This window comes from Xyrauchen texanus, chromosome 8, assembly GCF_025860055.1.
Source record: "Xyrauchen texanus isolate HMW12.3.18 chromosome 8, RBS_HiC_50CHRs, whole genome shotgun sequence".
Taxonomy (NCBI): domain Eukaryota; kingdom Metazoa; phylum Chordata; class Actinopteri; order Cypriniformes; family Catostomidae; genus Xyrauchen; species Xyrauchen texanus.
In genome coordinates, this window is record NC_068283.1 from 25183428 (window position 1) to 25205347 (window position 21920).

At 39.0% G+C, this 21920-nt stretch overlaps 2 protein-coding genes across 2 annotated transcripts; one reads left to right on the forward strand and one right to left on the reverse strand.

The window, feature by feature from the left end:
• The first annotated feature begins 2614 nt into the window (after positions 1-2614).
• LOC127648426 (calumenin-like) lies at positions 2615-7089 on the forward strand. The gene is made up of 8 exons (XM_052133100.1): positions 2615-2688; positions 3152-3373; positions 3473-3666; positions 3935-4107; positions 5328-5388; positions 5496-5587; positions 5682-5789; positions 6946-7089. The coding sequence occupies exons 2-8, from the start codon at positions 3159-3161 to the stop codon at positions 7051-7053; spliced, it is 951 nt and encodes a 316-aa protein (XP_051989060.1). The 5' UTR covers positions 2615-2688; positions 3152-3158; the 3' UTR covers positions 7054-7089.
• A 27-nt stretch (positions 7090-7116) lies between these two features.
• Positions 7117-15045, reverse strand: LOC127648427 (nitric oxide synthase-interacting protein). Its single transcript, XM_052133101.1, has 10 exons — positions 15003-15045; positions 14659-14735; positions 14421-14526; positions 13394-13475; positions 13160-13295; positions 8543-8682; positions 8203-8319; positions 7728-7798; positions 7487-7595; positions 7117-7395 (listed from the first exon to the last, which is right to left on the reverse strand). Exons 2-10 carry the CDS (start codon positions 14726-14728, stop codon positions 7324-7326), a joined length of 903 nt encoding a protein of 300 aa, XP_051989061.1. The 5' UTR covers positions 14729-14735; positions 15003-15045; the 3' UTR covers positions 7117-7323.
• Between the last annotated feature and the right edge of the window lie 6875 nt (positions 15046-21920).

Genomic DNA, 21920 nt, shown 5'->3' on the forward strand with positions numbered 1-21920 from the left:
GGGATATAATTTATTACAGCTGACAGTTACATGAGCAGACAATGTTTGAACATCAACTGTAGCAAGATAAACTGAAATTCACAGCTTTTTAACACTTCTGTGTACAAATTTGAAGTCTGTTTATTGGATAAATTTGGGTAAACTTTATTTTATGGGGCTATGCATCACTTTGTGGAGAGTTTTCAACCTACTAGTTAAGTCTTGCCTTAAGAACAGGTGGTGCAACCAAATTAAGCACTGACTTAGTTACAAACTAACTAGTAGTTACTAAGACCTTAGTGTGAACTTTACGTCCCAACTTATGTAAGAACTTACACACAGCTGGTGCAACCCTACTCCGGTCCCCTCTGGGGCCTATGACATTGTTTGCTTCAAGTGGTGGTACATTTACTCAAGTACAAATTTGAAGTAATAGTACTTGAGTATTTCTATTAATGCAACTTTATACTTTTACTCCACTACATTTGTCTGACAGCTTTAGTTACTACAGTAGTTACTTTTCAGTTTACAATTTGTCATACCTTTCCTGTCCAGTGAAAACCATGTATCTCTAAATGTTGTGATTTTTAAGGTTTGTGATTAACTGAAAGATTAAGTGTTCCTTTATGGGTTGAGAAAATTCTCCTACTTAAGATAAACCATTTAAAACCCCCCTCGGATTAGCTAGAAAATGTATTGTCACAAAGATGAAAACTGCTGTTTTCTGAGATCATGAAAAGTTGACATTTTAGATATGTAGTTCTCTAAGGACAGTGATGCTACAAACATGATGATAGAATATGATGCATTGCTGTTGATTAAACTACCCAACAGTATATTAAGTAGTCAAAGTTAGCTCAACCTTAAACATCTACAGCCGTAAAATGCAACATATACATTAATGTAGCAGTAATATTAATCAAAAACATCATATGTAATAGTAAAACACTGACGGGGAACATTTTTATTTTACTTTTGATACTTTAAGTATATTTTGCTGATAATACTTACATTTACTCAAGTAAGGTTTTAAATGCAGGACTTTAACATGTAGTAGAGTATTTTCACAGTGTGGTATTCATTTTAGTACTTAAGTAAAAGATCTGAACACATCTTCCACCACTGTCTACTTCTGGCAGTGTAATGCCCTCACCTGAAAATTCAAGTAACTGTAGCATTAATTGTGGCGTGGAGTTTGAATGTTTTTGCCATCATTTTATGGAAAGAATTTGACTGTGGTGCTTGCATGTGTGCCCGGAGAAGTTGAGCAGTCATCATCTAGTAAAGTTTATTGAGTACTCATGGCCAGGTGTCCTCCTTTTACTGTTGCGGTGAAAGAAAGAATGTAATGGCTGCATGGTTTGAACACATTTATGCCTTTCCTGGCCTGCTTTCTGCCATCTTTCTCTCCCTGTAGGAGATCAAATTAGTTTCTATGAAGACTGCCTATTAAAGGAAACAAATGATACCCTCTCCATGGATTTATTATATAATAAAATGTTTTGTTGAATGCAATTGGTTGCCTTTTTTATTTGGCACTATTAACCAAACTTCTTTCTTGTGTTAAATTGAGCTGTTGCTTGCATTCATTGATATTCACTTGATGTGCATGCTTATGTGAATGTTTTACATAAGATAACATTAGAACGTGAGTAATTATGACCATAGAATTACGAGGAATATATTAATACATACATACTGTAAATGTATTCTACAATATGGGAGAAATACTCTTTCCCTCCAAAATTAAACAGAAAAACTGATTGATGCTGCCTCTCCATCACTCCCCAGAAAAGGCAACGTAATCAATGCACATTATGCGTTAATACTTAAAGATTATTTATTATTTTAGAGATTATTTGCAAATATAGTTGCTGATGCTGTCTGTCCTGCTTGAACCCATTCAAACAGGTTGACAGAGCGGATTTGTTTGGAACTTTTGAGAGCTACATGAACCACCCGCGTGGTGGCGAGTTCAAATAGTGTCGCAACTCTCTTTTTCAGCTTTGGTCATGTTGTATCAAACAGAATCGCTTCAAACAGAATTACTAATAAAACATTGCAAATAAAAACGACTTAAAAAGAGAGTTCCGAAATACCCTTATTTTTGAGTCCCACACCTTTTTAGCCCCCCCAAAACTATCACCCAAAGCTATCACAGTGGATGTTAAGTCTCGAATGGAATAGAGCACAGGGATGATCAATTCTGAATTCTTTAAAAAAATAATATGAATATTTGAATGTATATAAATTTATATGAAGTCATGACCATGACCATTGACCAAAATAAGAAACTCTTAAAAGGCTATTTGAAACTCAGCATGCATGTTACATTAAGTTTAATTTATTTGACATGTAAACATGACTTAGTACAATAAATGTATCAATCTATGCATATTCTACGTAAAATTTCTGCCCGTTATGAATTGTCAAAACGTTTTTCAAGTTTGCCAAGAGGCGCCCGGCTGGACGTTGCGCGTTCGCGTGTCAACGTGGCGTTTCATAAACAGTAGATTTGCGAATTTTGCCCGATTCCGCCCACCTACGTTGTGTTATTGGCTGCTTTCCATGTCAGTATAACATTTCTGAGCGTGTGTAACGCTAATCGCTCCGCCCACTTTAGCGTGCACTTTAAATAAGCAAAGTGCCAACGCGTACTCCTCAATTTAGGATAAACTGGTGTACTCAAGAAGAAATCACTGCGGGCTTGTAAGCATTTTTTTTACAGTTTCAGATTTGAAATACTTGCCCCAGAATTTAAACTGCACATGTATTGTTATAATATGAACTGTTAATCAGTTGGGAAAGTTGGAGGCATTCAGCAATTAGTTATTATTGCCTGCTGTAAATCACATGCTTTAAGATACAGTATTTGATTCTTATTATTTAGAGATTAATAATTATTAATGAAAACGTCTAATCTCTTACATTTTATTTAAATTTGAATGAGCATATTGAAAAATATTCATTTATCATTGTCAATCACAATGATTTTTTTTGTGTAAGGTTGCAACATACTTTCCAGGTTAATCTTTAATATCAAGCACTGAGTCTAGAATTTCTCTAATGTCTCTGTCTATGTCTCTCTCTCTCTCTCACACACACACACACACACACACACACACACACACACACACACACACACACACACACACACACACACACACACAAGAGAAAATATGCATCTGCTCTTTTTGGGGACACTTGCCCTGCTTGTCGGGGTCACATTTACTGTGCCCGCACAGGAGAAGCGTGTGCATCGGCAGCCTGACCTCAGTGACCATGATCACGATGATGCCCGTGGTTACCAGTTTGACCACGAGGCCTTCCTGGGCAAAGATGAAGCCAAGACCTTTAACCAGCTAAGCCCCGAGGAGAGCAAAGAGAGACTTGGGTAAAAATAAAAAGCCAGAATGCTGAAAGAAATTATCGTATCACATCTCTTAATCTATGTGGTTTACCTTTTCTATTGTTTGTGTCATTCTCCATGCAGAAAGATTGTTGATCGGATAGACACAGATAAGGATGGCTTCGTCAGCCATGCAGAGCTACATAACTGGATTAAACACAGGCAGAGGAGATACATTGAGGAGAACGTGGACAAGCACTGGAAAGAATACGACAAGAACCAGGATGGGAAGATTGCATGGACCGAGTACAAGAACACTACCTATGGTTATTACACAGGTAATTGAGACATGCATTTGAATTTGGGCATGGTGCCTAATTATTTTATGGTTAATAGAAGACTGCTCTGAGGAGTTGTATATATTTTCTGTTCACAATAACAGTGCCACAATCTGTGCAAAAAGTACATACAGATAAATCTGACTTTCAGGTACAATATAAAACAACCAATAAAAATAGAAAAAATTATTAAATAATTTTAGACCTTAAACACCTGCAGCACAAAAAAAAAAAAAACATTAATCAGTGATTTGTTACTGAATTCCAGTTGAAGGGTTTGATGATGTTGATGATAAAGTGAGTTACAAAGGCATGCTCACTAGAGATGAGAGGCGGTTTAAGTCAGCAGACCAGGACGGGGATGGTATTGCTACAAGGGAAGAGTTTACCGCCTTCCTCCATCCAGAGGATTTCGACCATATGAAAGGCATTGTCATACAGGTAAGGTGGTGATGGGGGGGATAAATATAATCATAGAAAGATAAGAGAGAGTGGCAGGTTTAAAGCTGAAATTTGTTTATTGTATGTTAAAAGGATAGTTCACCCAAAAATGAGAATCTAAGATGGTTGACTTACTTTCTTCTGCAGAACACAAACAAAGATTTATAGAAGAATATTTGTTCTGTTGGTCCATTCAGTGCAATTGAATGGTGGACAGAAGTATGACGCTCCAAAAAGTACACAAAGGCAGCATAAACGTAATCCATACACCTCCAGTGGTTTAATCCATGTCTTCAGAAGCGATATAATAGATCAATATATCATTAGAAAAATATAGAAAAAGATGAATATTTAAGTCTATAATATTTAAATGTTTTTTTTTACAATAAATCTAATTTTCAACAGCCCTCCTAAGCACATTCACGAGAGTTCGTCTTTTCTTTTTTGCCTCCTAACGGGCTGTTGTACAAATATGATTTATTTATTCTTTTCCTTTGCTTTATCCCTCCCTTTTTCTTTCTTCTGCCTGCCCAGTAGGTGGTGACTTGCACAAAAAATGGGAGAAAAACCCCCCAGAAGAACTCTGCTGAACATGTATGGGAGGGCTGTTTGAAAGTAGATTTAGAGTAAAAAAAAAAAAAAAAAGCACTTGAATGTTGATTTGTTTCACACCCAAACATATAACATCACTTTTAAATATATGGATTTAGCCACTGGATTAATATGGATTACTTTAATGCTGCATTTATGTGCTTTTTGGAGTTTCAAAGTTCTGGCCACCATTCACTTGCACTGAATGGACCAACAGAGCTGAAATATTCTTCAAAAAATCTATGCTTGTGTCCAGCAAAACAAAATTAAGACACATCTAGGATGGCATGAGGGTGAGAAAATTTTCATTTTGGGTGTACTATCCTTAAATACTTCCCAGCTTAATATGCAGATAAATGAGTAAGCCATTTGAAAGTTGATTACCCAAAAAACAAACACTATGGCTCTGTGGCGCTATCGAAACATTACTCTTGTTGTCTGATCATCCCGACCAGCCTGACATAACAACATTAGCTCAAACAATGGCATGTGTTTTCCGTTTGTCCAATCAATAGCAGCCAGAAAGACAATTTTATAGGATGGAAAGAACATTTTCATAGAATAGATGACTGTTAACTCTGATGAGTGTATATTAAAGACATTCTCTGCTTTTTGCTCCATTTTTAAAGGAGACAATTGAGGACATTGACAAGAATGGCGATGGTAAAATTAATCTGCAGGAATACATAGGTAAGTGTCTTCACTCTCTTCCTGGGAGGGAAAGAAAACTTCATCAGAACTGATACATCATGGTTACAGAATTGACCAATCATTGCTTCTGTTCCTTCTACCTCTAGGGGACATGTTCATCCCTGAAGATGGAGAGAGTGAACCAGACTGGATCACAACAGAAAAGAAACACTTTTCAGAGATCAGAGACATTAACAAGGTATGCAATGGAACAAATCAAGTAATGGGAGAGAAATGCAATCCCCCTTCTGCCATTATTTCATGGTTCATGTTTTGTTTTTAAATTTTGATAGGACGGTTTCCTTGATGCCAGTGAAGTAGCTCAGTGGATCCTCCCAGGAGAGGTTGAACAAGCTGATAATGAGGCCAGGCATCTCATTCACAAAACTGATCAAGATAACGTAAGTGACATTCACTGGAGCTGTGCTTGGGTGCTGTCATTCACATTAATTTGCAAGCAAACATAAATTATAATTAATTTTAGTTACTTGAATCAATCTGAATTTTTCTGTCTGTCCTCTTCCCTTTAATTCACTTTCAATGAAATCACAATGGACTTGCAACTGCTTTGTGTAATTGACTAACCAGGATGACAAAATCACCAAGAAGGAGATTCTGGCAAACTGGAACATGTTTGTTGGGAGCCAGGCGACAAATTACGGAGAGGATCTCACCAAAAGACATGATGAGCTTTAATGCAATTGTATATGGGTTTATGGGATGAAAAGGCAGGGAATACATTTTTGGTGTTGTGAGATATTGAGGAGGACATTTAATAAGAAAATTACAGTAAATTCCCCTTAACCTGTTGGGTAGGTTGACATTTCCAGAGTCAAAGGTCAGGGGTAAGGCTTTACGTTTACAGGATTTGTGTTTCTTGGTGCATGAAGGTAAGAATCTTACCAAGACATATAGTTTAATATATTGTCACGCATTTGATCCATTGCAGTTTCCATGGGAAACAAACAAAATACGTAAGAATGAAGAATTCTTGATTCCTTGTGAATAGACACTCCACCTCACTCAAGTTGCGTGAGGCAAAAGACATAGTCTCTGCTTGTTAGAGCTCAGAGATGCTCAGGAATTCTCCACTAACTACAGGGCCAGTTGCAGATAGAGATACTGTAACAGGCCTGTTTTGACTTGACTTACACACAACTTGATATTACACCAGTGGTCTATGATTTCTCATTTAATGTACCACTCTTTTGATTATAAGCATAGATGGGGACAGAGGAGAAATGAAGCCAGGGTATGATGGGAGAAAAAAGGAGACAGAAGTCATTGACACTGTATTGGAGTAACATTTTTCTCTCTGTGAATTCTAAATAAAGCCATGTTAGTTTTTTAATTAATTCTGTAGTGGGATTTCATTTCAATGACTAATGCACCTCTTTTTTTAAGATAAGTTAGAATTACAAACGTTTCAAATCACATTTGAAGCAAAATGCCAACTAAAAACCTATTCTCAACCATCACTATGTCATTGAAAAACTAAATCAACCTTTGCTCTCTGCATTTCCTAAACTGTGTCTGTGTCCTTGCTATCATTCTCAGGATGGCCGTCTCTCTATCAGTGAGATCATGGATAATATGGATTTCATTAAGGTCAGCACCGTAACTGACTTTGGGACCATGGTAGTAGCAGATCATGATGAGCTTTAACACCATAATCATCATAAAATCTCACAAAACTATTAAAAAGACAAATTATTCTTGAAGTATGTATATTGAATGCTTTATTAAAAAAAAAAAAGGTAACATTTGTGTATTAATATGTAAACATGACAGTATCTTCAGGGGCAAGAAAAACCTAAATAACTTCGATTCATTCAGTTTCCTTTCAACAAAAGAGTGACTAAACGCCCAACAGAATTAATGTCAATATATTTACAGGGTCCAAGTGATGTCCATTCATTTCTGCAATCCTCTCCTTCATGCTTGCATGACGGGTCTGGCCTCCTTAGCTTTGAGATCCACACCTGAGCCTGCAAAGCCAGTCCCACCCTGGCATAAAGAGTTATTCATATTTAACCATTTTATTATGACTTCATGTATTTGTAGAATATTGTGACAGCACTCTTTCTCTTTTATATACCCTTTGAAAAGGTATAATGTCCTTCTCTTTCAGTTTGTCTCCTGTCACTGGATCAGTCATGTCTTTTCTTATGAGCTTCTCTACACATTCCATAGTGACTACCGCTCCACTTGTGGGAAGGATAGTAAGAAACAGACAAAACTAAAAGTGAGAGGAAGGACTAAGAGTAGAAAGTCATTACGAGTAAGTTGTAAAATTCATTCTCATTGAAAAGGCGGTGTAAAAAAAAAGTCAAACTCACGAGGGCCTGAGAACCGCACAGGGCACAGAGTTCCCAAGAGTGTCTTTGGTTACTGCACACACATATCTGTCCTGAAAACAACATAAAATACTTTATGAACAATTAAAAAACAACATTGCATCTAGATGCTCGTTGATGACATTGATTGCAAAGGTGAAAAATAATCTCAATAAAACTTGGCCTTATGCAGTATTATATATCCTTATATCAGAAATGCAAACTCATGTCAAGCAAGTCATAGCATGAGTTCCAGGGTTGTAATTTTTAGTTGTTGTATTTAAAGCTTTTTAAAGTTTTAAGTTTAATTTATTTCCCCAAACAAATTGTGCAAATTAGCTTAAAGAAATGTGACTTAAGCCAAAAGGGGAGTAGTCTGTATCCCTGTTTTTTCTAAATGGAGAGTGCAGGTTATGAAAACAACGTAAGTCAAAAGATCAGAAAGTAAAGGTGGCCGAGGACTTGGTCCACTACTTACCTGCCGTGTGAGGAGGGCCACTCTGTCCAGACTGGGGTCCAGAGGAGTGAAGCGCACAGAAATCAAATCACTCATCTTTAAAGGACGCCCTGACATGGGGCATAACACTGTCTTTGACTGAGAAAACAGGAGAGAAGGACAAACAGTTGGACAAACAAACCTATCAAGGGCATTATGACCGACCAAAAGAACACTTGGCAGTAGTGCAAACTGATTTCAGAATAAGCAATATCTATTGTGTAATACTCTTCTATGAGTGACGAGAGACTACAAAAGAGCCACATTTTAGGGACACGTGGCTGGCAGAGAGTGGGGGAAGTGGGAGAAATAAGAGACTTACAGGTTTTTTAAGCAAGGCGGGCTTGGCCTCTGGTGTGAGGCTGGGGATCCAGAAGCTGGGCAGTGATGAAGAAGAACTAGACTCCCCCGATGAAGCCTCAGAAGTGGAGGAACTGGCTGAGCTCTTTGGGGTTCCATCATCTTTAAATTTACAAACAAAAACATCAGGTAATACACTTAACCTTGGTCATTCATTACAATACATTCCCAGTATAAGTCATGAATTATGTCCATAATGTTACATTATTGTGATTTGTTTTAAACTTCTTTGAGTTCTCGTCTGCCAGTATTAGATAATTCATCATTTGCTCACCTTAATTCAGAAATTTCTTCTGCGGATCACAAACAAAGTTCCCTTACAACTCAATACACTTGACCTTTCATTTGCTAATGCATATGGGAAGTGTCCTTCCACACAACCTAGTTGAAACCTCTCTACAATAACAGCAAATTCTAATATTGGCTATGGTGTTTGAGCCCCGCCCTTTTTAGGCGAAGCTGTTAAATGCTATAAAAGCAATTTTCAAAGGGAAGAAAGTATTTAATCCCCTGCTGATTTTGTATGTTTGCCCACTGACAAAGAAATGATCAGTCTATAATTTTAATGGAAGGTTAATTTGAACAGTGAGAGAAAAAAAATCCAGAAAAACGCATGTCAAAAATTTTATAAATTGAATTGCATTTTAATGAGGGAAATAAGTATTCGACCCACTCTCAATCAGAGATTTCTGGCTCCCAGGTGTCTTTTACACAGGTAACAAGCTGAGATTAGTTGCACACTCTTAAGGGAGTGCTCCTAATCTCAGTTTGTTACCTGTATAAAAGACACCTGGTCACAGAAGCGATCAATCAGGTTCCAAACTCTCCACCATGGCCAAGACCAAAGAGCTGTCCAAGGATGTCACAAGGCAGATCTACATGCCATCGCCAAGCAGCTTGGTGACAAGGTGACAACAGTTGATGCGATTATTCGCAAATGGAAGAAACACAAAAGAACTGTCAATCTCCCTCGGTCTGGGGCTCCATGCAAGATCTCACCAAGTGGAGTTGCAATGATCATGAGAACGGTAAGGAATCAGCCCAGAACTACACGGGAGGATCTTGTCAATGATCTCAAGGCAGCTGGGACCATAGTCACCAAGAAAACAATTGGTAACACTACACCGTGAAGGACTGAAATCCTGCAACGCCAGCAAGGTCCAAGAAAGCACATGTACAAGCCTGTATGAAGTTTGCCAGTGAACATCTGAATGATTCAGAGGAGAACTGGGTGAAAATCTTGTAGTCAAATGAGACCAAAATCGAGCTCTTTGGCATCAACTCGCCATGTTTGGAGGAGGAGGAATGTCCACCAAGAACACCATCCCCACCGTCAAACATGGAGTTGGAAACATTATGCTTTGGGGGTGTTTTTCTGCTAAGGGGACAGGACAACTTCACCGCATCAAAGGCATGATGGACGGGGCCATGTACCATCAAATCTTGGGTGAGAACCTCCTTCCCTCAGCCAGGGTATTGAAAATGGGTTGTGGATGGGTATTCCAGCATGACAATGACCCAAAACACACAGCCAAGGCAACAAAGGAGTGGCTCAAGAAAAAGCACTTTAAGGTCCTGGAGTGGCCTAGCCAGTCGCCAGACCTTAATCCCATAGAAAATCTATGGAGGGAGCTGAAGGTTTGAGTTGCCAAACGTCAGCCTCGAAACCTTAATGACTTGGAGAAGATCTGCAAAGAGGAGTGGGACAAAATCCCTCCTGAGATGTGTGCAAACCTGGTGGCCAACTACAAGAAATGTCTGACCTCTGTGATTGCCAACAAAGGTTTTGCCACCAAGTACTAAGTCATGTTTTGCACAGGGGTTGAATACTTATTTCCCCCATTAAAATGCAATTCAATTTATAACATTTTTGACATGCGTTTTTCTGGATTTCACTGTTCAAATTAACCTACCATTAAAATTATAGACTGATCATTCGTTTGTCAGTGGGCAAACGTACAATATCTGCAGAGATCAAATACTTTTTTCCCTCACTTTATTTATGTATGTGTTGTTATGTATATATATAAATATATTAGGGCTGTCAATCGATTAAAAGTTTGAATCGAATGAATTACACGGTGTCCCAATTAATTAAATCATGATTAATCGCATATACAAATATTTACTGAGAAAGCCCCTCATATAACAATAATTCAAAATATAAAGATTATACATATTTATATCAATATATAATTATACATAGTTATCTTTAAATATTAAAACAAATTATATATATAAAATATTCAGATAATTAAAATGCTTTACATTCCTGTAGCAGAAGAGTTAATCATTGATAAGACAATACAAAAAGTGGCTTTAGAATACAATGTATTGTTTACTACCATATTATTGATCATAAGTCAATCATTGGCACACAGTTCACAGCAATCCATTTCACAAGTGAATTTGTCAATCAGTTGGAGATTTATTATGAGGGCTTGTTTAAGAGCCTGTCAATCTACACCTGCGTCAGTCATGCTTGTGTAGCGTCTCGGGTGCATTGGGTCATAAACATAAAGTTTAGTTCACCGTTTCAAGTTAAATATAGTTTAATACTCAATCTTTAAACACATCTTGAGATCCCTTAGTTCGCATTTGCGCTCCAAGTGTTTTGAACGCAAGAACGTAACACATGTTTGTGTTGTTCTGCCTACTGAAGTGTTGTTTTTCTTCACTGTATAAACTGTGCATTGCTCATACAGCTGAAATTTCACTTACTGCCCTCTGGAGTAAACAGGTGGTATTACAAGCTTGCATTTCTCAGGAATCTTCCTTATTATGGTGCGATTAATTGCGTTATTTTTTTGTAAAATTAATCGCACTGAATTAAAGCGTTAAATCGACAGCCCTAATACGTATATGTATATACATATTATGGGCTTTCTCAGTAAATATTTGAATATGAGATTAATCACGATTTAATTAATTGGGACACCATGTAATTCATTCGATTCAAACTTTTAAACGATTGACAGCCCTAATATATATATATATATATATATATATACACACACACACACACACATACACACACACACACACATCTCTCTAAAAGAGTTGCTTACGTGTTCACGTCATGTCGTTCCGTAAGTGTTCCTTGTGCGAGAGCCATATCCTGCCATCAGATCAGCATGAGAGCTGCATTCACTGTCTGGGCCATGCCCACGCAGAGTCAACTCTCATAGAGACAGATTGCCCTGCACCGCGAGGGCATGAGTCTCAAGATGCTTTGCTCACGAAACGCCCTCGTTCTGAGGGACTATTCATCCTCCCTCCCTTTCACCCGTTGGTTCACACGAGAAGGCACGGCGTGGCAGCAAGGTCGAGCAGGATGAATTTGAGGTGGTCCTCGTACTGGCACATGCACCGCGAGTCCGGCGTGGTCTCGTTTGGCGGTTCTGACGCTGGGGATGATGTCTCTCGCTGCATCAGGTGAGTGGTCAGTGGATGATGCTACCGCCCTGTCCACCAGCAAGAGCGAGGAGCGTGTATGTGCCACTGACAAGGAGATGATTTGCGTCCTATCAAGGGTGGTCGAAGAGCTCGATATAGAGCACCCGCCATTTGAGACTGTCTTATCAGCTCTTTGTGTGCTATGGAGGATGCACAAAAGGAATGTTCGTCCAAGCAAAGGCTTTCTCACTGGATCGTTGATGCAATTGCCGTGGTTTGCGAGTCACAGGGTAAGATTTGTCCAATTGGTGTTAAAGCATGCTCAACTAGAGGCATGGCCTCCTCATGGGCATGGATGAATGCTGTGTCTTTACAAGACATATGTTTTGCAGCAGGATGGTCTTCTCAAAACAAATTCACAAGGTTTTACAACCTAGACGTAATGTCTCTCTTCACAAGTCCTCTCTGTTTAGAGTGCTTGCTACTTGGTTTAACAAACACTTATGCCCTCCCTTTAAGTACCGGCTCCCCATCATTTTACACAACCGCCTGCACTCAGGCCATTGTAATTTACCATAAAGTCACAAGCACTTTCATTATAAATAAACTCCCTTTCTGACTGAGTTCTTGAAGTAGTTAGTTCATACTATATGACTATAGTTCATAAATTCATTCTGAGTGCTCCCCTCCTGGCCCAACATGAGGGTCAATGACTTGTGGTACGGTGCAGGCTTTAAGACGTTAATGCTATGATGCTGCACACAGTTGCTAGGTACTCAATCCTGGTATCATTGTGCATTAATAAGATCGTTAATGTTAATCATACACTTTTTGGTGACTATTGTACATTTTATAAGCATCCCAAAAAAACGGAACCCATGACTATTATTTCAACTTGCATCTGCATTTCCAAATAGCCCAAACTCGGATTGAAAACCTGAGGAAATGTGTAAATAAGCTTCTCTCATGAACGTGCCAAGACTGCTCATGACAAGATTTATCCTTTTTGGAGCTTGACAGTTTGAGACCCCTTTTAACTTACATTGCATTGAACACATTACAAGTCCTTCCAAATGTCTTTGCTTGTGTTCCACAGAAGAAAGTACATCCAAGTTTATGATGGCATGAGGGTGATTAAATCATGAGACTATTTTAATTTCTGGGAGAACTATTCCTTTAATACCTGAGGTAAAGGGGTTGATTGGCTTGGAGACAATGTTGTTCTCTCTCTGTTTGAACTTCTCTGCTCTCTGTCTCTCGTCGGACTTGGATTCCAACCGGCCCTCACTCTTCAAAGCCTGTTTCTGCTTCTCATATGCCTGAGTTGTGTGTGTTAGAAAAAGGGAGATGGAATGAGATAATGACATTCACATTTAAAATAAAACACATATACATAAATATGCATAAAAGCTCAAACCTTCATTTTCTTAGCAATCTCCGTCTTTTGGTGAAGGATGTATTGCAATATGGCTTCTTTTTCATATATGTATCCATCTTCACTGAAATAATCAGATGTAAATACAAGACACTGGTGAAGTTGAGTCACATTTCAAATCTTCAAGTTACTGATAAGCAGTGGTCACCATGTTTACACATATATTTACATTGCAGAGTTCCCACTCTTTCTGAACAACGACTATTTCCAGTCATTTGTGATTACTGAATAGGCCTAAAGAACCCAATGTAAAGAGATTGCACTTACACCGAGCAATTTCTAGCAGTTTAAATATTTTAGAGCTGAACATAATGAGAAAAATTCAAGGTTTTCAATGACCATACATTGGTGACCACTATAATACGTAAGAAATTTGAGAAATAACACGAGCATGAACTTTTTCACATTAAATGGACATTAACTTTTCTTTAGGTTACAATTTATATAAATATATGTAGATGAAAGATTATGTATAACTGGTCACCATTCCTTTTTAAACCACCTTTCACCAAATATTTTTATGGCAAATATATACAAATGTAAGGTTTGATTTGTTAACATTATTAGACAACATTAGTCAACATGAACCAACAATGAACAATACTTTTATAACATTTATACATTTTTGTTAATGTTAATTTCAACATTTACTAATACATTTGTAAACATTAAAGCACCATGAACAAAAATGAACAATTGTATTTTTAATAACTAAAATTACCACAGATTAATAAAAGCTATAAAATAATATTGTCTATTGTTGTTTGTTTATTATACCTACTGCATACATACATATATATATATATATATATATATATATATATATATATACACACACACACACACACAGATACTCACACACACTTTAGATATCAAAATTATTTCAAATAATTACGGCTACTTCTCACACGCAGAGACTCAAACAACAGCATGAAAATCCACTGCATAAAGTTAAATGCCCATCTTCACAGCAGCAATGTAGGAGTGCAAGTAAAAGTGAGGCTCGTACGTTATAACAGCATCCCGGCAGGGCTGTAAGGAAAGACAACAGCAGTCGAAATCTTTAATCGCATCTTTTCCCAGACGCACACTCTGTGTCCCATAACCCGACGCCGCTGGAAAGTCAAGTGAGACAGACAATGAATTGCAGTCCAATATGACGGCAATTATTTAATGACTTGTAATTATTTCGAATATGAAACGACTCCAAAAACACCGTTAGCTCAAAAGCTTTAGAGGTATATTACCGGTGTCTTTCCTCTTCTCGTGGTAAGTGTAAACGGCTCCTGCTGTACAGTTCTTTCCATGTCGAGTCATGTTGGTCCTTCACAGAGCAAAAAAAGTATTTTTGGAGTGATAAACATATTGTTGAAACAAACAGTATGAAATGAGGACATGCTGACGCCTGAGAGATGTCTGCGTAGTTAGCAAATAAGGATTATTATTTACCAGAAAATCCCTAATGCATTACATTAAACCACGAAACTACAACCCAGAAGAGACACGTAGATCATACACCGTGCATGCTATCATAAAAAGGTTATAGATAAATATTAGAAGAGCAGGAATAAACGCAGAAATTTTTGTTTACCTTTTAAAATCGAGAACCGGAAACAGTATATCTGCTGTTCCTCTTCCTGGTTCTTCTTCTTCTTCTTCTTGTTAATGGCCGTTCACTCTTTAGGAGTATTACCACCACCTACTGTATAGCTAACATGGGTGATGCATCTGTATTTTTATTGATTTATTTTTCACACACACACACACACACACACACACACACACACACACATCATATACATATATATATATATATATATATATATATATATATATATACCTATATATACCTATATACATATATGCATATACATACATGAGGATGTAATACCCCACCCACCCCAGAGGATCAGAGCCCACGCTTCAGCTGGCGCTGCGTGTTCAGCTCCTCCAGCTTCCACGCTGGGCTCCTCAACCACCAGGATGGGCAGAAGCACCACAACCCCCATACATTATATCCTGTGCTCTAGTCCTGTATTCTTTAAAAAGGTTAAAACAGCCCTATATGTCTGAGAATCTCTCAAACCCTTTCCCAAAGGTGAATATTTACTGGTCTATCCTTTATTAAAAATACTACTACGTTGAACATCCTATTTATTACATTTAAAAAATACATGCTCTACAGTTTCTAAAACATCACATTCATCACACATACCATTTTCATGCTTCCCCATTATTACAAGTGTTGAATTTAATCCTGTGTGTCCCAGTCTTAATCTAGAAATCATTACTTCTTCCTTTTTATACCTTCCATAAAATTTTTATTTTCCTGCTAATTTTGCAATATTATAATACCATCTCCCTGTGCTGCTATTTTCCCATCTTTGTTGCCATACATTTACTAGTATACTGTTATACCCTCTGCTTTCAATCTGCACAATAATGTATAGATTTCCATCAGTAGATCTTCTGTCAGTTCTTGTAGACATTATACTTTTAAGAGCTGATGACGAATCTGAACAAATCACAGTCCTAATTGGTTTAGTCTGTTCAATCCATTGTAGCCCTACTATTATAGCAATTATTCTAAGACTTGTTTTTGTTTTAAAACTCAGAATATATACTCCTATACCAACTTTTTGATTAAATGAAGATTTAGATCCATCTCTAAACATCTGCATAAAAGAGTAAATATGTTCTCTCATAAACACATTGATTTCATTACTACTATTATACCCTTCTTCTGCTTTTTCCCGGGCCTCTAAAAATCTCATTTCAACAATAGATTCAGGAAAGTTCCATACTTGTTGCACAACATGTGGCATATTAGGGCAGATGACTTCATTCTCCAGACAACAATCCTTGACCCACTGTTCATACTTCCATCCAAAGCTATTTTTATATTTCCAGCAATCTTTTAAAACTGCGTGTGCGATGATTGTTGTCACTTCCTTGCAAGTTAACCCAATACAATAGTTCGTTTTTCCCTTCTTAAGTCTAATGGCATCTCCCCCATTTCAACCCTGATGGCATCTAAAGGGGTTGATCTTATTGCTCCACAACAGATTCTAAGTGCTCTAGACTGTAAATTATCCAATTTATTCAGTTCTGATTTAGATGCAGCCCCGTACACTGCACATAGTCTATACAAGAACATATTAAAGCTTGATATACATGTAACAGTGAATGCTTGCTGGCTCCCCATTCATACTTGGCTATTGAATACCTACAATTTATTATACCTTTACATTTGTTTTCAATTTTCTTAATATGTCTCTTCCATGTTAATTTCTCATCAAAGATTAATACAAGATACTTGAATTCTGTCACTCTTTCTAGTGATTGATCATATAATTTCAGAATAATTTGTTCCATTTTATTTGTCTTTGTAAAAATCATATATTGAGTCTTTGGTACTGAAAATTTGAATCCCCAATATATTGACCATTCTTCAACTTCACTTATTGTTTCTTATATTCCTTTAACTACATTTATTTTCCATACTGCTCCATCATCAGCATATAATGCCTTTTCAGTATTTGGATTAACTTCTTCATATATATCATTAATCATTCAATTAAATAAAATTGGACTCATGACACTTCCTTGTGGAGTCCCATTCATAATATCATACGGTGCTGACATTTCTTCCCCTATTCTTTCCTGGAATGCACGTTCAAATAGGAAATCTAATATCCAATTATACATTCTCCCCCCATTCCAAGTTTATTTCATTTAATTAAAAGTCCTTCCCCCCATAAAGTGTTGTATGCTTTTTCAATATCAAAGAAAACTGCAACAAGATATTCTTTCAGTAGAACTGCTTTCTTTCATCATTTTCAAATAAGATCAGAGCATCCATTGTAGATCTCTTTTTCTGGTGATAATATTTCATTTTTCTCCAAAAAGTAATCCAACCTTCTTACTATAATTTTCTCCATTACTGTTGTTGGTTATGGAGAAAATTACAGTAAGAAGGTTGAATAACTTTTTGGAGAAAAAAGTGTGTGTGTTGTTTCTGTGTGGTGATTTTCTCACACTATAGAAAAAGTGCTGGTTGTGTCAGCTCGCACTGTACATGCTCAACACACAAGCACATTTGTACGCTGTTCACTGGGAGATTTCATGTGTGTTTGATTTCTGTGTGATGATTTACACATTAACAATCTTAATACACAATAGAGAAAGTGATTGTTGCATCAGCTCGTGCTGCATCGGCTCGAGATCCACGCACATTTACACACCGTTCACTTCCCCATCTCAACAGAGTTAGCTGGGAGATTATATGTGTTGATTCTGTGTGATGATTTTCACATAAACAATCACACACATTAAAGAAATTGCTTGTTGTGTCTGCTCACGCTGCACATGCTGGACACACAAACATTTACGTGCTGTTCGCTTCCCCTCCCTTCTGTTCGCCGGTAGGATTCAAGCAGATGTTTCTGTGTATTGTGTTCACATAAACTATGTTTTCATAAAAATCAGAAATGTGCCAGTCGCAAACATTGAGATGCACACATTCATACACTGCACATTCCCTGACAGATTTTGGTGGGATGATACACAAATATATTTAAATAAAGGATGTTCTCATAAGAGAAAAATGCTCATTACACTCGAAGAAGCCTGTCACGCTTCTTTTACAACATACACATACACAACCACTTCTCGGTGACGAGTGGTGATCTCCTCTGGCGAGAGAGCCGACATTCCCATAATCTCAATTAATGTTCGGTCATCTATGGTCTCAGATTGGGATGTGTCTATGTTGCGTGCAGGAACTCACAATTCCTCACAGAGAACACAATAGAGCTTGTTCCAAACTGTGGTGCACACAATGGTTCTACAGCCGATACCTTCCATTTCAGAGTGAGACAGTGGGATTCGGCCCATTTTAGATCCGAGAAGATTGAATCACGTGCTTGCAACGCGCCCATTCAGAACAGTATCTCAGAAACAGATTTTACTGTGCATCTGCCTTGGGCTGATTTGCATCAGTAGATCTTAAGGATGCATGTGTACTTTCATGTACAAGTTGCACCATGTCTCAGGCTGTTTTGAGATTTGCATTTGAAGGAACAGCTTATTAATTCAGAGTCATTTGCTTGGCTCTCCACACTCTGTGTATCAATGCAATGCAGCACTCGCTTCGTTGAAGCTGAGTGGCATGTACATTTTTAACTACCTCTATGATGGGCTATTATTAACCCGATCAGAGGCTCTGTTGTGCGAGCACGGGAGTTTACTACTCTGAGGCCCAGGCTGTATAAATGGCAATGTCAAACTGGGCGAAAAGCATCCGCCGCCACACACATGACATCAGGGTAGCATGCTGTTAAAACTCACTGCTGTCTGGCTGCTCTAGCACCTTGGAAAGCTCTAGCCTTTTAACAGCATCCTGCTGGATCAGGTCTTCTAGCAAAAGGTGGTAATCATGGATGTGTTCAGCGCAGGCTGAGGCACACTGTGTGGCAGGCACTCAGCCTTTGGCACCTAGCACTTAAATGGTCTGGAAATATTAGCTGTCTCTAAGCCTTTCCGAGGTAGCAAATCATCACGTTCTGATTCGGTTGGACAACATGACAGTGGTAGATTAAATAATTGCCGTCCCCCACTGGGGTGAATGTCATTCTGTATGCTACAGCACTGTCTGTGAGATACCTCTATGCATTAAGTGCCGTGTTTACAAATTGGTGCTCTTCACATGGTAAAGACTCAGTGATCTTCTCCATAGCTGAGAACCTTGCTTTCCTCCAAGAGTGGCTGGATACGGATCTCACCACATCGACGCTTATGTAGCAACTATGTCGGCATACCATGCCCTGGAGTCTGGCTCCTCCATGGGCTGACATGTTCTATTTTTCAGTTCCACAAGGGAGTGAGGCGCCTACCCCTCACCCTGCTACAGTCCCAGCTTGGGAACTGGTGCTGTAGGTGCTCATGAGCCCGCTGTTCAAACCATTGGAATTTGTTGAGTTGCGTGTGCAACTATTTAATTAAGATCTCAGTGCAACATCAAGGTTTTCATAATTGGAGTCAGATGATATTAATGAGAGAATCAAGATACATTTGGTAAACAAATTCTAACAATACAGTGTAACAGAAAACAGCAACACGTGAAATATCTTCTGCCATTCCATTGGATGCTATTGTTGGTCTAATGCAGGGGTGGGGAACGTCCGGCCTGCGGGCCGTATGCAGCCCGTGAGACGGTTTGATCCGGCCCCCGAGTCAATTCATGAATACAAAAAAATACATATATATATATATATATATATGTATATACACTCACCTAAAGGATTATTAGGAACACCTGTTCAATTTCTCATTAATGCAATTATCTAATCAACCAATCACATGGCAGTTGCTTCAATGCATTTAGGGGTGTGGTCCTGGTCAAGACAATCTCCTGAACTCCAAACTGGATGTCAGAATGGGAAAGAAGGCAATTTTGAGCGTGGCATGGTTGTTGGTGCCAGACGGGCCGGTCTGAGTATTTCACAATCTGCTCAGTTACTGGGATTTTCACGCACAACCATTTCTAGGGTTTACAAAGAATGGTGTGAAAAGGGAAAAACATCCAGTATGCGGCAGTCCTGTGGGCGAAAATGCCTTGTTGATGCTAGAGGTCAGAGGGGAATGGGCCGACTGATTCAAGCTGATAGAAGAGCAACTTTGCCTGAAATAACCACTCATTACAACCGAGGTATGCAGCAAAGCATTTGTTCACAAACACGCACAACCTTGAGGCGGATGGGCTACAACAGCAGAAGACCCCACCGGGTACCACTCATCTCCACTACAAATAAGAAAAAGAGGCTACAGTTTGCAAGAGCTCACCAAAATTGGACAGTTGAAGACTGGAAAAATGTTGCCTGGTCTGATTAGTCTCGATTTCTGTTGAGACATTCAGTCAAGTGGTTTTTATTGTCGTTTCAACCATATACAGTTAGTACAGTACACAGCAAAACGAGACAACGTTCCTCCAGGACCATGGTGCTACATAAAAACAACAAAGGACCAACATAGGACCACATGAGACTACACAACGAAATAAAATACCTGTATAAACTACCTATATATACCTATATAAAGTGCATGTGCAAACATGTGCAAAAAGTACAGGACAGTACAACAAATTACTGACAATGAACAGGAGAATAGACAGTGCAGCGCCGACCAGTACTCAGTAGTGCAAAAAGATGACAGTTTCTAAAAATGTAAACATAACATACTATGAGATAATGTTCTATGCACATAGCAGTTATTGAGGTAGCAGACAGTTATAAAGTGACAGTAATTAAAGTGCAACTCAGGACACGTGTGTGTCAAACCAGTCTCTGAGTATTGAGGAGTCTGATGGCTTGGGGAAGAAGCTGTTACACAGTCTGGCCGTTAGGGCCCGAATGCTTCGGTACCTCTTGCCAGACGGGAGGAGGGTAAAGAGTTTGTGTGAGGGGTGTGTGGGGTCGACCACAATGCTGGTTGCTTTATGGATACAGTGTTATTTGTAAATGTCTTTGATGGAGGGAAGAGAGACCCCAATGATCTTCTCAGCTGTCCTCACTATCCTCTGCAGGGCTTTGCGGTCCAAACGGTGCAAGTCCCAAACCAGGCAGTGATGCAGCTGCTCAGGATGCTCTCAATAGTCCCTCTATAGAATGTAGTGAGGATGGGGGTTGGGAGATGTGCTTTCCTCAGCCTTCGAAGAAAGTAGAGACGCTGCTGGGCTTTCTTGGTGATAGAGCTGGTGTTGAGGGACCAGGTGAGGTTCTCCGCCAAGTGAACACCAAGGAATTTGGTGCTTTTGACGATCTCCACAGAGGAGCCGTCGATGTTCAGCGGAGTGTGTTCACCTTGTGCTCTCCTAAAGTCAACAACCATCTCTTTTGTTTTGTCGACATTCAGGGACAGGTTGTTGGCTCTACACCAGTTCGTCAGCCGCTGCACCTCCTCTCTGTATGCTGACTCGTTGTTCTTGCTGATGAGACCCACCACGGTCGTGTCATCGGCGAACTTGATGATGTGATTCGAGCTGTGCATTGCTGCACAGTCGTGAGTCAGCAGAGTGAACAGCAGTGGACTGAGCACACAGCCCTGGGGGTCCCCAGTGCTCAGTGTGGTGGTGGTGGAGATGCTGTTCCCGATCCGGACTGACTGAGGTCTCCCAGTCAGGAAGTCCAGGATCCAGTTGCAGAGGGAGGTGTCCAGGCCCAGCAGGTTCAGCTTTCCAATCAGGTGCTGGGGAATGATTGTGTTGAATGCTGAGCTGAAATCTATGAACAGCATTCGAACGTATGAGTCCTTATTGTCTAGGTGGGTGAGGGCCAGATGGAGGGTTGCGGTGATGGCATCGTCCGTTGAACGGTTTGAACGATACGCAAACTGCAGTGGGTCTAGTGAGGGGGCAGCTGGGTCTTAATCTGCCTCATGACGAGCCTCTCGAAGCACTTCATGATGATGGGTGTAAGTGCGACGGGACGGTAGTCGTTGAGGCAGGACACTG